General features: G+C 43.5%; 1 protein-coding gene across 1 annotated transcript in view; it reads left to right on the top strand.

The window, feature by feature from the left end:
* The window catches only part of GSR (glutathione-disulfide reductase), a 45,732-nt gene that overhangs the window by 11,611 nt on the left and 20,886 nt on the right, over positions 1-13,235 (top strand). The window contains exons 2-5 of the mRNA XM_029226399.1: positions 4,348-4,374; positions 6,952-7,040; positions 8,576-8,645; positions 11,757-11,904. Of these exons, the coding sequence (XP_029082232.1) occupies positions 4,348-4,374; positions 6,952-7,040; positions 8,576-8,645; positions 11,757-11,904 (334 nt within the window). The remainder of the gene's footprint in view (positions 1-4,347; positions 4,375-6,951; positions 7,041-8,575; positions 8,646-11,756; positions 11,905-13,235) is intronic.

A 13,235-nucleotide genomic window follows, 5' to 3' on the forward strand; every position in this document is an offset into this window, starting at 1 on the left:
TAACGAAGCCTTCATAGAAAACCGAAAGGACAGAGTTCAGAGAGCTTCTGGGTTGGTGAGCACATGGGGTTTTGGGAGGGTGGCGTGTATGCCCAGAGAGGACACGGAAGCTCCACACCCCTTCCCAGGTACCTTGCCCTGTACATCTCTTCCATTGGGCTGTTGTTCTTGAGTTACATTATAACTTTTTATAATAAACTGGTAATCTAGTAAGTAAAATGTTTCATCACATGTTTCTCTGAGTTCTGCGAGCCACTCTGGCACATTAATCAAACCCAAGAAAGGGGAAGGGGTCTTTGGAACCTTGGGTCTATAGCCTGTCGCTCAGAAGCACAGCTGACAACCTGGACTTGTGGTTGGTGACTGAATTAGGGGCGGGGGGGATAGGACAGTCTTGTAGGACTGAGCCCTTCACCTTTGGGATCTAATGCTGTCTCCAGGTAGATAGTGTCAGAATTGAGTTAATTGCTTGATTGTGTGGAGAAATAAAACACACATCAGAGTTAGTGTCAGAATTGTGAAAGGACATGGGCAAGTGGTGTCCAGACAGCATCTTGCTTGATAACTGTTGGTGTAAAGCTGATAAATACAGGGGTCTTTATCTGTTCTGGTCAGCAATACCGAGCCCCTAGAACAGTGTCTTGCACAATCTGAAAGAATGTGTTGATGAACCAATACTGTTTTGCTTAGTGAATGATGACTGGTCATCTTCTAAGTGCTCCTTCCTCGTATCAGTCCTGAACTTGATAGGAACCATTAGGCAGCTCTGTGATGGGAAACAGAAAGGGGGAAACCAGAGGAAGGAAGCTTCCTATTACTTAAGCACAGGTGACATTCTTGACAGGTGAGGTTATAAATTAACCAGTGACATGGGCAGTGTGCGGTTTTTACTTATCTGGGCAGAATTGAAGGTAAGAGCGCCAGCCCTAGGGAAGTGGAGAACCTCTGAATTTTGCCACAGGTACCATCAGACTCCTCACATGTTCTTTCCCTGTTTGGAGAGGCCCCCATCCTCATTGTGAGCCGGTGCTGGCAGGCCCACGGAACAGAAGGATTCTGAGCACTAGATTGGAAGAGGGAGTTCTCAGAGACGGACCATCAGTTTGCAGAGGGAGGCAGAGCTGCAGGAGTCTCTCTGGCACTGGGTTGTCTCTGTTCCTATGGCTTATTGTTGGTGAGTGCCCACCTAGAGAATGCGGGCTCTGCAGGGGGATTTGCCAGGTGGAAAGCATGGTATGCTGCAGGTCTTAGCTGTGTGCACTCCTGGGAGGTCAGAGCCCTGACAACCCGTGACCCTAGTGCCCCATTCTGGAAGGCAAGCTTTCTTTATCATCTGTTGATCTGTTTCTGAAAGGGAGCCGGCCACCGGGGAATTTATCTCCTCTGTTTGCCATACGGCTTTTGTACCCATGGGGAGCTGGCAGACTGCAGGAATAATTCAGAGGGGTCAGTGGCATCACCACACCTATCATGAATTAGAAAAGAGGTGCTTTACATACATTATCTCTGATCTTTGCAAAATCTCTGGAATGTAAGTATTATCATTCCTATTCTATGGAATGGGAAATTGAGCTCAGAGGGGTTTAGAAAGCTACCCACCAACTTCCAGGAAGTGAAGGATTCAAACTCTTGTCTGTCTGACTCTATGCCCGAGCTCTCTTTCTGACAACCTAAAGCAACCTCAGCTGGAGAGCGAGATGGAGGCTTGAACAGGACTGCACAGAGCTCTCCACCCCGGCTTCCCCAGCTTTGTAGGTAACCAATTGTTCTTTTCTTCCCTTCCAAGTCAAAGAGCCATCTGATAATCAGTTGTGTTGCACTGAAGTGTTCGAGGTTTCTGAAACCCGTCGGAAACCCTGGAGGCCTATCACTAGGAGCTGCCAAAATAGGAGGAGTGCTTCAAGGTCAAGGGCTTCCATTCAGCCATAGCCCCCGGACCCAAAGTGTGCTGTGCTGGAATACAGATTCTCCAGCCCCCGAAGCTCACAATTTTCTACCACCTCCTTCCTCTGATTTCTGGCCGAAGACTTGGCAATTTTAGGGAATGTGGCTGATTCTGCTGCTGTCTCTTGAGCCAGCATCTTGGATAGGCTGAGCACCTCTCCCAGGTCAGGACCGTGGGCTCCATGGGAGCAGGGACCATATCCACTGAGTGCTCTGCTTTGCATAATGCCTGACAGCAATGAGTGAGCACTTCATCAGTACTTCTGAATGAATGAACGGTCGCAAGTTAAAAAGTTCATAAACTTCTAAAAAATTAACGTTAGTCATACACTTGGCACCAGACCTGTGTTCTTTGGACCCCAAGAGAGCCCACCTCTTTCCTTATGGTCATGATCAGCAGAGCTTACAGGCACCTGACATAAGTTATGTCTAGAAGGCATTTGTTTCCATATAAAAGAAAAATAATTGTATTATAAAAAAATATTGAAAATAGACAAGAGAGATCAAAGAATCACCCATCTAAATTCCACTACCCAGATAAAATCATTTTGGTTTATTTCTTGGTCTAAATGAATTATACAGTAATGAATGACATTATAAAAAGCATTTAGAGTAAAATATGAAAGTTTTCTCCCTCCCCAGAGATGACTGCTAAGAACATGGAATATTTGCTCAAACTGTTTAAATGTATGTGTACATTTGCAATTATATATAATGCAGATTGGAACATGCAGAACAAATTGTTCTGCAGCTTTCTTTTTGTCACCTAATATCCTAAGAACACCTTCTGTAACAGTAAATAGAAATCTACTGTGTCCTTTTAAATGGCTGCAGAGTATTCCATAGGCTCAGTGTACAATAATTTCCCTGTAATAATGCTTCCGTACTGTTGGGTAGTTAACTTGTGTCCAGTTATTCACTGTGACAGCACTACAGGGAACATCCTTATACATGTATCTTTGGATGCTTGAACATAACATGTGACTCTTTCTGTGTAATAAATTCCTAAATTTAGAATTGCTAAGTTCTAATGGTATGTGCCAAATGGTATGTGCAATTTTAATCAGTCTTACTCTTTAAAAAAATATTTTTTAATTGTATAAGTTTGACATGTAACATTGTGTAAGTTTAAGGCGTACAGTGTGTTACTCTGATACATTTATAGGTTGTAATATCGCCCATGTAGCGATATTTATCATATTACATAATTACAGTACAATGTCATTGTCTAAATTCTAATTAGTGTTACTCTTAACCACAATTTTTTTCCAAGTTATTTTAGGATGTGATCAAAAGGAAAAAACAGATGTAAACAAAAATGTGTGTATAAACATATACATCACAGTTTACAAGGACTGTTGCAAGGAATTTTTTTCTAGTCTAAGGGGTATGAATACTTACTTTCTTAAACAACTGTCTAATTTTTACGTGAAATCTTACAACTATTTGTGTTTTCCTTTGTGTGTAGGCTGCCAGAAGGCTGAGTCAAGTTTGTGTCTATCTCTAACAAGTATATAAGCATGGAGATAGATCAGTAGCTAGCTGGCTAGATAATAGCATGGATGAACTTGACTGCTTGATTCATCAGTTGTCCTTTGATCTTGAAAAATAATGTAGTTTTCCACTAGAGATTTTCTCAAAGGGGACATTCTGGGTGTTTTACCCAGCATAGGCCATGGTAAGTTTCCCAGAAATCCTTTAGGACAGTTGCTCAAATGGTTCAGTTGCCTTTATTCAGCTGGTGGGTCCTCTCACCTCCGTGCTGCTGTTTCTCTCTGCTTTGTTCCTTTGGACCTGTGCAAGCTCAGGCTTTGGCCACCTCCTGACCAATTACCATCCCTGCAGAGCATCCCCCTCCCCCGGAAATGGAATTGTCCTCCCTCCCTCCCTTCTTCCCTTTCCCTCCTTTCTTCCCTTTCCCTCCTCTCCCCTCCCCCTCCTCCTCGTCTCTTCTCAACTGCTTTTTTTTTTTTTTTTTGCGGTACGCAGACCTCTCACTGTTGTGGCCTCTCCCGCTGCGGAGCACAGGCTCCAGACACGCAGGCTCAGCAGCCACGGCTCACGGGCCCAGCCGCTCCGCGGCATGTGGGATCCTCCGGGACCGGGGCACGAACCCGTGTCCCCTGCATCGGCAGGCGGACTCTCAACCACTGCGCCACCAGGGAAGCCCTCAACTGCTTTTCTTGAGAAAATACTCATAAGTAAAATTCTCTGCCTCCTCATACAAGGAAAGTAATGTTCCTATGTTTTCCAACTCTAATAGAAAAAAGGAAGTAGCTGTAGAGTGTGACTTAGAACTCAAGGAAGTCTCCTAGGTTGATGCTTGGGATTCATCTCCTGCATGTTTGTTTGATGGTTTGAGTTTAATAATCTTAAAATATGTGCTTTTTATTTTTTTTCTAGGTGAATGTTGGATGTGTTCCCAAAAAGGTAGAACTTTTACTTCTCCTTCCTTCCACACTCCTTTGACATATTTGGTAAATCATGATCAGAGTAAGGATGTTTTCAAATGTGCCAGTTAAAATTCTTGCTGCAAAAAATAACTGAGAAAGCTACTAAAAGGGCTTAAACAATAGGATAGTTTTTTTTTAAATTTACTTAATTAATTAATTTATTTATCTGGCTGCATTGGGTCTTCGTTTCTGTGTGAGAGCTTTCTCTAGTTGTGGCAAGCGGGGGCCACTCTTCATCGCGGTGCGCGGGCCTCTCACTATCGCGGCCTCTCTTGTTGCGGAGCACAGGCTCCAGATGCGCAGGCTCAGTAGTTGTGGCTCACGGGCCCAGTTGCTCCGCGGCATGTGGGATCTTCCCAGACCAGGGCTCGAACCTGTGTCCCCTGCGTTGGCAGTCAGATTCTCAACCACTGCGCCACCAGGGAAGCTCGATAGGATAGTTTTTATTTGTATTTTTAAATGTCATTTATTAAGAAGCCTGGAGGAAGAAATAAAGAGGCCTGGAGATAGGCAGCTTCTGAGATTGGCTTAGCACTTAAAGATATCTGAAAGAACCCTGGCTTCTCTCCATCTTTCCACTCTGGTATCCTAGGTGTATGGTCAGTGGTAACCCCTGCCCCCTCATGGCCACAGGATGGCTCGTGGAGCTCCAGGCAGGGTGTCCTCACCCAGCACTGCCCCTGCAGATTGCTTTAGATTCTCCTGGCCAGGATGAGCTACGCCTGCAGGGGAGAATGGGCAAGTGAGTGGCATTTTCAGCCAGGAAGAAAGGAGGGAGGGGCTGCTGGAGAGATAACCACAGAAATACTAGCTCCTGTATACTAATTGCATCATATATACAAAGGAAATTCATCCTGGCCATGAACCTTGTGGTTAAGTTCCCATAGTGACAAAGTCCCTGTGGGAACACAGAGGGGAGATAACCAGGAATGGAACACAGTGTCTGGTCTCAAGCTTCTGATGGTCTAGAAGGAACAAAGACCAACAAAATGTTTATAGTCATGGTGTAAAAGAAAAGCACTGTCCATCTGCAGGGGATAACTTTTTCTCAATAGAAGATCCAGCCAGGAAATAAAAAAGTTTATACCCCACTGTAAGCCCAAGTGCTGATATGACCAAGAGCAAGTAGATGATGGTGGCAGATGGATGGATGTCCCTCCTACATGTGGCTCTGGTTAACTACATGGAACCTGGGTGACTTTGCACGGAGTGAGGTGTTTGCCTCAAGCCATCTGGTCTTTCACCTGCTCCAGGGCATCTCTGAATCAATTTTTCCCAGAGAGACAAGAATAGTTTTTCTCCTGGAAAGACGTGTGAAGATTGTCATGGGTTTTTTGTTTTATTTTGATGTTAGTAGTTTTTGTTTTTAAACAGAAATCTATTTCCCTATAAATTATCCAAGTTAAAATCATATAGCCTGTGACGTTGAGTATCTCCTGGCCACTCTAAAATTGCATTTCTCAAGTTGCTTGAATGATGTTTCTGAGGACAGTATTTGGATACCATTGTGGTAAGCAGTTGATAGAATTGCACCTCAGTTAAAAGAATCCAGCACAGTCATCATTTATTCTTCTTTAGGCATAAAGGGAGGAAGGTACAAAGAAGGAATCAAAGGCTTGTCAAAAGTCGTGGGACTTCCCTGGTGGTGCAGTGGTTAAGAATCCGCCTGCCAATGCAGGGGACACGGGTTCGAGCCCCGGTCCGGGAAGATCCCACATGCCACAGAGCAACTAAGCCCGTGTGTTACAACTACTGAGCCTGCGCTCTAGAGCCCCCAAGCCACAGCTACTGAGCCCGTGTGCCATGACTACTGAAGCCCGCACGCCTAGAGCCTGTGCTCCTCAACAAGAGAAGGCACTGCAGTGAGAAGCCTGCGCACAGCAACGAAGACCCAAGACAGCCAAAAATAAATAAATAAATAAAAGTCATGTCTCTGGCGTGTCTGACAAAGAAGATGGTAGTTTGTCATCTAGAGTTCTGGATGCCAATTTCAATTCAGTTCTCATGATGATCAGTTGGTTTACAGATTATAGGCTACATCCCACAGGAGACGCAGCTAACCTTTGAGTTCCACATGTCTGATTACATATATCCTTACAGGGACACGTTTGTAGTTAATAGGAATCCATTTTCTTAAAGTTTCCAGTGCTCAATTTTATCTAATAGTTTCCTTCTAAATCTTAAAGTTACAGATGCAATTCTATTTCTTAAATTGAGCACAGAAGGCAAGGCTTAAAGAAATTTGAAACTTAAAATGAATGTAAGCAGTAGTAAATTTGAATGGAAGAACTGTGAGACATAATATTCTGCTTTTACAGAGTATATAAACTGTGGAATTCAGCAGTAGAATTAATTTCCCCCAACATTTCAGAAGTCTCACTATGAAATCTATCTGGTCATATTTCTGAAGTTTCTCTTTTAAAATGTTTAGTTTTGCTTGTAAGTTAAAGGTCAGTATCTTTATCTACTATTATATAGTTACCTTTCTGTAGAAAAAAATTTCTCTTTTTTCTCTGGACTCATGTACTACTGTCTTGGGTACTTTTTTTTATAGGTAATGTGGAACACAGCTGTCCACTCTGAATTCATGCATGACCACGTTGATTATGGCTTTCAAAGCTGTGAGGGTAAATTCAGCTGGCGGTAAGTGTAAACGCTGAGAGGGCTCTGTTTACAAACGTACATTTTTTCTTTCATAGTGAAGTAAGCCATAAATTTTTTGAGGGTATATTATTGTGGCAAAATGTATATAACATAAACTTTTGGAGGTAAAGGATATGTTTTTGGCATTGATTGCAGTGATGACTTACTTGTGCATATACTTATCTCTAAACTCATCAAGTTGATACATTAAATATGTACAGCTTTTTGTATGTCAGTCATACATCAATAAAGTGGTTTTAAAATACACAACACAACATGAAAGGTTCATTTTAGCCCTTTTAAAGTTGTCAATTCAGTGGCATTAGGTATATTTATATGTGCAACCATCACCAACATCCATTTCCAGATTTCCACCATGCCAAACAGAAACAGTGTACCTGTTAAACAGTCTTCCCTTGCTCCAAACCCCTGGTATCTCTATTCTGTTTTCTGTGTCTATGAATGTGACTATTCTAGGTACCTTATACAACATCTGTCGTTTTATGCCTGGCATATTTCACTTAGCGTAGCACTTTTAGAATTCATCCATGCTGTGGTATGTGTCAGAATTTCATTGCTTTTTAAGGCTGAATGCTGTTCCCTAATATTTATATACCACACTTTGTTTCTTTATTCATCCTTCAATGGACTCCTAGGCTTTTTGCATCTCTCGTCTATTGTGAATAATGATGCTATGAATATTGGTCTACAAGTCCCTGTTTTCAGTTGTTTTGGGACTATCCCTAGAAGCGGAATTGCTGGGTCATATGGCAATTTATATTTAACTATTTTTGAAGTTTTATACCTTTTATTTATTTTTTTTATTGAGGTATAGTTGATATACAATATTATGTACGTTTCAGATGTACAACATAGTGATTCACACCTTTTAAAGGTTTTACTCCATTTAGAGTTATTATAAAACATTGGCTATATTTCCTGTGCTGTCCAATATATTTTTGTAGCTTATTTATTTTATACATAATAGTTTGTACCTCTTAATCCCCCGTGTTTAACTTCTAAAGGAACTGCCATAAACTTTTTTTTTTTTTTTTTGGCCACGCCTTGCGGCATGCAGGATCTTAGTTCCCAACCAGGGATCGAACCTGAGCCCCCTGCAGTGGAAGCATGGAGTCCTAACCACTGGACCACCAGGGGAATTCCCTGCCATGAACTTTTCTAGCCATAAATTTTTTTTTTAATTTTAGCATATTCATTCATTTATTGAGCAAATAATGAGTGGCCACCATATACTAGGCACTGTGCCAAAGCAGCTCTCCTTGCCTTCTTTGCAGAAAGAAATTTATGAACCTTGCGTGCCAAGTGAACATTCTCCAAAGAGTAGAATAAGGGTTCTGCACATACGGAACGCAGACGGACACAGGGGAAGGTGTGCCTGTCTTTAGAGACACTCACTCCCAGGGCTCTTATGGACAGTCTGATTCTCTGCTCCGAGGTGTTCAGGGTCAGAGGCCCTAGTTACAACTGAAAGAGGAGAGTCCAGATCCTCAGTACTGACTCCGGTTTCATTGCAGGGTTATAAAGGAAAAGCGGGATGCCTACGTGAGCCGCCTAAACACCATCTATCAGAATAATCTAATCAAGGTGAGCATGCCAGGTTTTGAACTTTGAGAAGAAGCTGTTCTCTGCCAGAGAACCAAATCTGACCAGACATAGCCTTTACATTTATCTCTTGTTTCTTTTCTTTCTTTTGTGATTACTGTGTTTATTTTTTTGCGGTACGCGGGCCTCTCACTGTTGTGGCCTCTCCCGTTACGGAGTACAGGCTCCGGACGCGCAGGCTCAGCGGCCATGGCTCACGGGCCCAGCCGCTCCGTGGCATGTGGGATCTTCCCAAACCGGGGCACGAACCCGTATCCCCTGCATCGGCAGGCGGACTCCCAACCACTGCGCCACCAGGGAAGCCCCTGTGATTACTGGTTTTGATATTGACCTGTAAGAATGTAAGTCGGACTCGGTAGGCCAGTCTCATTTCTATTTCTACAGAAAGTGGGACGTATGTGCCTAAGTCGGTGAATCAGGTCTCACCTGATGCCTGCCTGCACCTGTCTGACCCTCCACTTAGTTCCAGAAACCAAGCACATAAGAGCCTGATGATGTAACAATGTGCCAGTTTATGGATTAAAATCAGGACCATTATCTGGCTGGAAACCTGCCATAGCTCGTCTGCTGAGAACGCCCTCGTCCTTGGTGGCTAAATCTACTCAGGACACCATGTTATGGTTCAGAAGGACGTTTTTGGGAATGAAGTCCAATCAGGAAAATTGGGCAAAGGTGTGTTTGCCTTCAGCTAATGTATGTTGTCCTTTGCTCTGCTGAGGCTTTTCCCACCCTCATGCTTTGATGTCATTCCTGTTCCACTGGACTGTACTGAAGCACCATCCAACTCTCCTTTTTCTTTATTTATTTTTGGCTTCGCTGTGCGGCTTGTGGGATCTTAGTTCCCCAACCAGGGATTGAACCCACACCCTTGGCAGTGGAAGTGCGGAGTCCTAACCACTGGACCTCCAGGGAAGTCCCAACTCTCCCTTTTCTTGACAGTGTGACTCCCAGCACCCTTAATTGATCTCTGTAGTCTCACTCTGCAATTTCTAAGACATCAACATAGTTTAGGTTATACTAGATCAGTATATTTGGGACGGTATTTGGGCCACTGTAATCTCATTAGCACGTGTTTATACACCCCTTTTTAGGGTGAGTTACTTGTACAGATGGCTGACCTCATAATTTTTATATTAATTCTTACCATTCATTGGGTTTATTTTTTTGGAGGGTGATATTTTCTGACCTTAACCTCCAAATTCAAGGGGAAAGTATTTGGTCTTCAGACCCCTGTGCACTGAGTTCAAGAGATTTTAAGGTGGCTAGACATGAATATGAGATGCCATTTGCTATACTACAACACCGAAATAAAAAAAAAAATTTTTAATGGAGCTAGCTTAAAGTACTTTTGCAAAACAGATAGGAAAATTACTTAGGAAATAGCATTTTTTAATACTCAAAAATCTTGGTGTGTAGCAGAATTGACCATGACCTTATGGAAAAGGAATCACAGGCAATCCAGAAATTCGGAATAGGAAACTTTCTGTGAAATATCCTAGGAAATGAAAATAAAAATTTCATCAGTTTCTTCCCCAAGCGATTACCCATATTATTGCCACTCGACTCAGTCTCCTTTTTGTCTAGCACCCGGTAGGAAATCATTACCTCCTGAAGGAAAGTTTTTCAGGAGCCTTGTGGCTTTTGGCATCAATCTTGATTCACCTTGACTAAGCAGGGCACCTGCAGAACACGCCTGGAGGGCTGATTAGAAAGGAGGAAATAGCTCAATTCAGAACCAGGTGTGTTCCAAAAGGTTGCAACGCCCCATTCTGTGATCGTGCTTACAGGATCCCATTATCCTTGTGAGTTGCCCACATTTCTTGCCAGTATGTGTATCCTGGCAGGCAGAAGCTTGCTGGCAGTCCAAACTCAGGCCCAGGCACAGAGGCTGCCAGGAAGAGCAAATGAAGTCTGAGTTCTCAACACCTCTAGTGTAGAGCTTCACGGTCATGGAATTTTGTGGTATTCTTCCCTCCTTCGTTTGAGAAAACAGAAACATTGCTTTTCCCTCCGTTGGCCAGAGTATTTCCCTTTGGCCTCAGCTCCCTGCACCTTTATCCTTTTGTTTTCTCAGCCTTCTTTCTTTCCTCCAGACACATCATTCTTCAGGGTGTTTTCATTCTAAGTGAGGAAGGCTTTTTCCTTCAACTCTTGGGGACAAAGATGTAATCTTCTTCCTTGTGGGAATGACTTGCGTATATTTTTTTTAGTCTCTGGGTTTTGGCCCAAGATAGTCCCTTTGTTTTTTCTTACTGCATACTTCTAGCATCAAATGGCAACCCCCAACCTAAGTATCAATTAACAGTCAGAAGTTCTGCAGAAACTCGAACGTTCGAGAGTTGTCTTAGCATCAGCAAACCATAAATCACAATCCTCAGTAGAGAATGGAAAGATGTAAGAAGTTGCAGCAAGTTTTGTTGTGTGGTTTTTTTGTTTGTTTTTTGGGTATTTTTTGACCGTACCACACGGTTTGCAGGGTCTTAGTTCCCCGACCAGTCCTAACCACTGGACAGGGAATTCCCTTGTTTTATTTTTTAATCTTTTTCTTCTTCTTTTTTTTTTTTTTTTTTTTTTTTTTTGCGGTACACGGGCCCCTCACTGTTGTGGCCTCCCGCTATTGTGGCCTCTCGCGTTGCGGAGCACAGGCTCCGGACACGCAGGCTCAGCGGCCATGGCCCACGGGCCCACGGGCCCAGCCGCTCCGCGGCATGTGGGATCTTCCCAGACCGGGGCACGAACCCGTGTCCCCTGCATCGGCAGGCGGACTCTCAACCACTGCGCCACCAGGGAAGCCCCTCTTCTTTTTTCTTAATTTTATCAAAGTATAATTGAATTACAGTGTTGCGTTCGTCTCTGCTCTTCAGCAAAGTGACTCAGTTATACATATATATTTTTTTCATGTTCTTTTCCATTGTGTTTTATCATAGGATATTGAATATAGTTCCCTGTGCTATACAGTAGGACCTTGTTGTTTATCCATCCTATATATAATAGTTTGCATCTGCTAATCCCAAACTCCCAGTACTGCCCTTCCCCACCCCTTTGTTTTTTAATCTTAAGAACAGGCTGAAGTGACCATGCTTCCTTCTCCAGTCCCACATAGAAATCATCCGCGGCCATGCAGTATTCACGGGTGATGCCCAGCCCACAGTGGAGGTCAACGGGGAAAAGTACACTGCCCCTCACATCCTGATTGCCACAGGTGGCGTGCCCTCACTTCCTCAGGAGAGCCAGATCCCTGGTGAGTCTTCCAAAGGTGTATGCTTGTTAACAATAGTCAGAAAGAATTTACCGTTGTTTTCCACCTTACAAGCCATGCCAGGGGATCTGCCCTGTACCAGTTCTTTGTCTTGGACACATGAGAGAAGGTCTCTGCAGAACCTAAATGTAATTGGCCTAAGTGGTACCTAGTGACGGGGCAAAGGAAGATATTTCATCCAGCTCCAGGCTCAGACATACTACAGTAACACAGGGGGAAGAATCAGCAAAAGCCCCATCCTTCCCTTCTCGGCACAGTAGAGATTGTTTTCAGCCTCAGTTTGTCATGAGATATCTACTGTTTTCTTTAAGAGAGAGAAATCTTGTAGAGATGTAACTTCATCAGCTAATTAAGCCTTCTTACATGCATATTTTTCTCTCATATAAAGAATTAGAAAATTAAAGAAGTAAGGAATCTCTGAGACAGTCTTGTCTACCTTTGTATACACAGGGATGAGTTATAACATACTGCCTTGTTCTCTCATAGGAACCATTGTCCGTATCTTTTTCGCCAAGTAGATTATAAGGTCTTTGTGGATGGTGATCATAGTTTATACAACTTCTTCTTAAGACCCATGACCATGGATTGGCTTCTTACGACCCATGACCAACCTGAATTTATATGGAAAATTTTGAGTGTGTGTGTATTTATGTATTTTTTTCTCTGGAGAGAGGATCGATAAAATTTCACCAGCTTTTAAAAGCGTCCGTGACTCCCCAAAAGCTAAAGAACAACTACTGTAAAAAATGTGAAGATGCTGTTGTCAAGTAACTTAAAATTTAGTTGGTAAGATTGGATATACACATCTTTTTTTTTTTTTGCAGTACATGGGCCTCTCACCGTTGTGGCCTCTCCCATTGTGGAGCACAGGCTCCAGACGCGCAGGCTCAGCGGCCATGGCTCACGGGCCCAGCCGCTCCGCAGCATGTGGGATCTTCCAGGACCAGGGCACGAACCCGTGTCTCCTGTATCGGCAGGCGGACTCTCAACCACTGCGCCACCAGGGAAACCCCAGTTTATGTCTTTTTAAAAAGACAGGGAGACTGTACAGATGCACTAGGATCTCTGGAAGGACACTCAAAACCCTGCAGTGCCAACTCCCTCCAAGGAGAGGACCAGAGCTCTGGGTTGGGAAAGAGACCTGCTTTTCACTAGATGCTCTGTGGTGCTTTTTGAATTTTTTAAGATATACATTTATTGGGCTTCCCTGGTGGCGCAGTGGTTGAGGGTCCGCCTGCCGATGCAGAGGACACGGGTTCGTGCCCCAGTCCGGGAAGATCCCACATACCGCGAGGCGGCTGGGCCCGTGAGCC

This window comes from Monodon monoceros, unplaced genomic scaffold, assembly GCF_005190385.1.
Source record: "Monodon monoceros isolate NGI ecotype Baffin Bay Population unplaced genomic scaffold, NGI_Narwhal_1 Super_Scaffold_17, whole genome shotgun sequence".
Lineage (NCBI taxonomy): Eukaryota > Metazoa > Chordata > Mammalia > Artiodactyla > Monodontidae > Monodon > Monodon monoceros.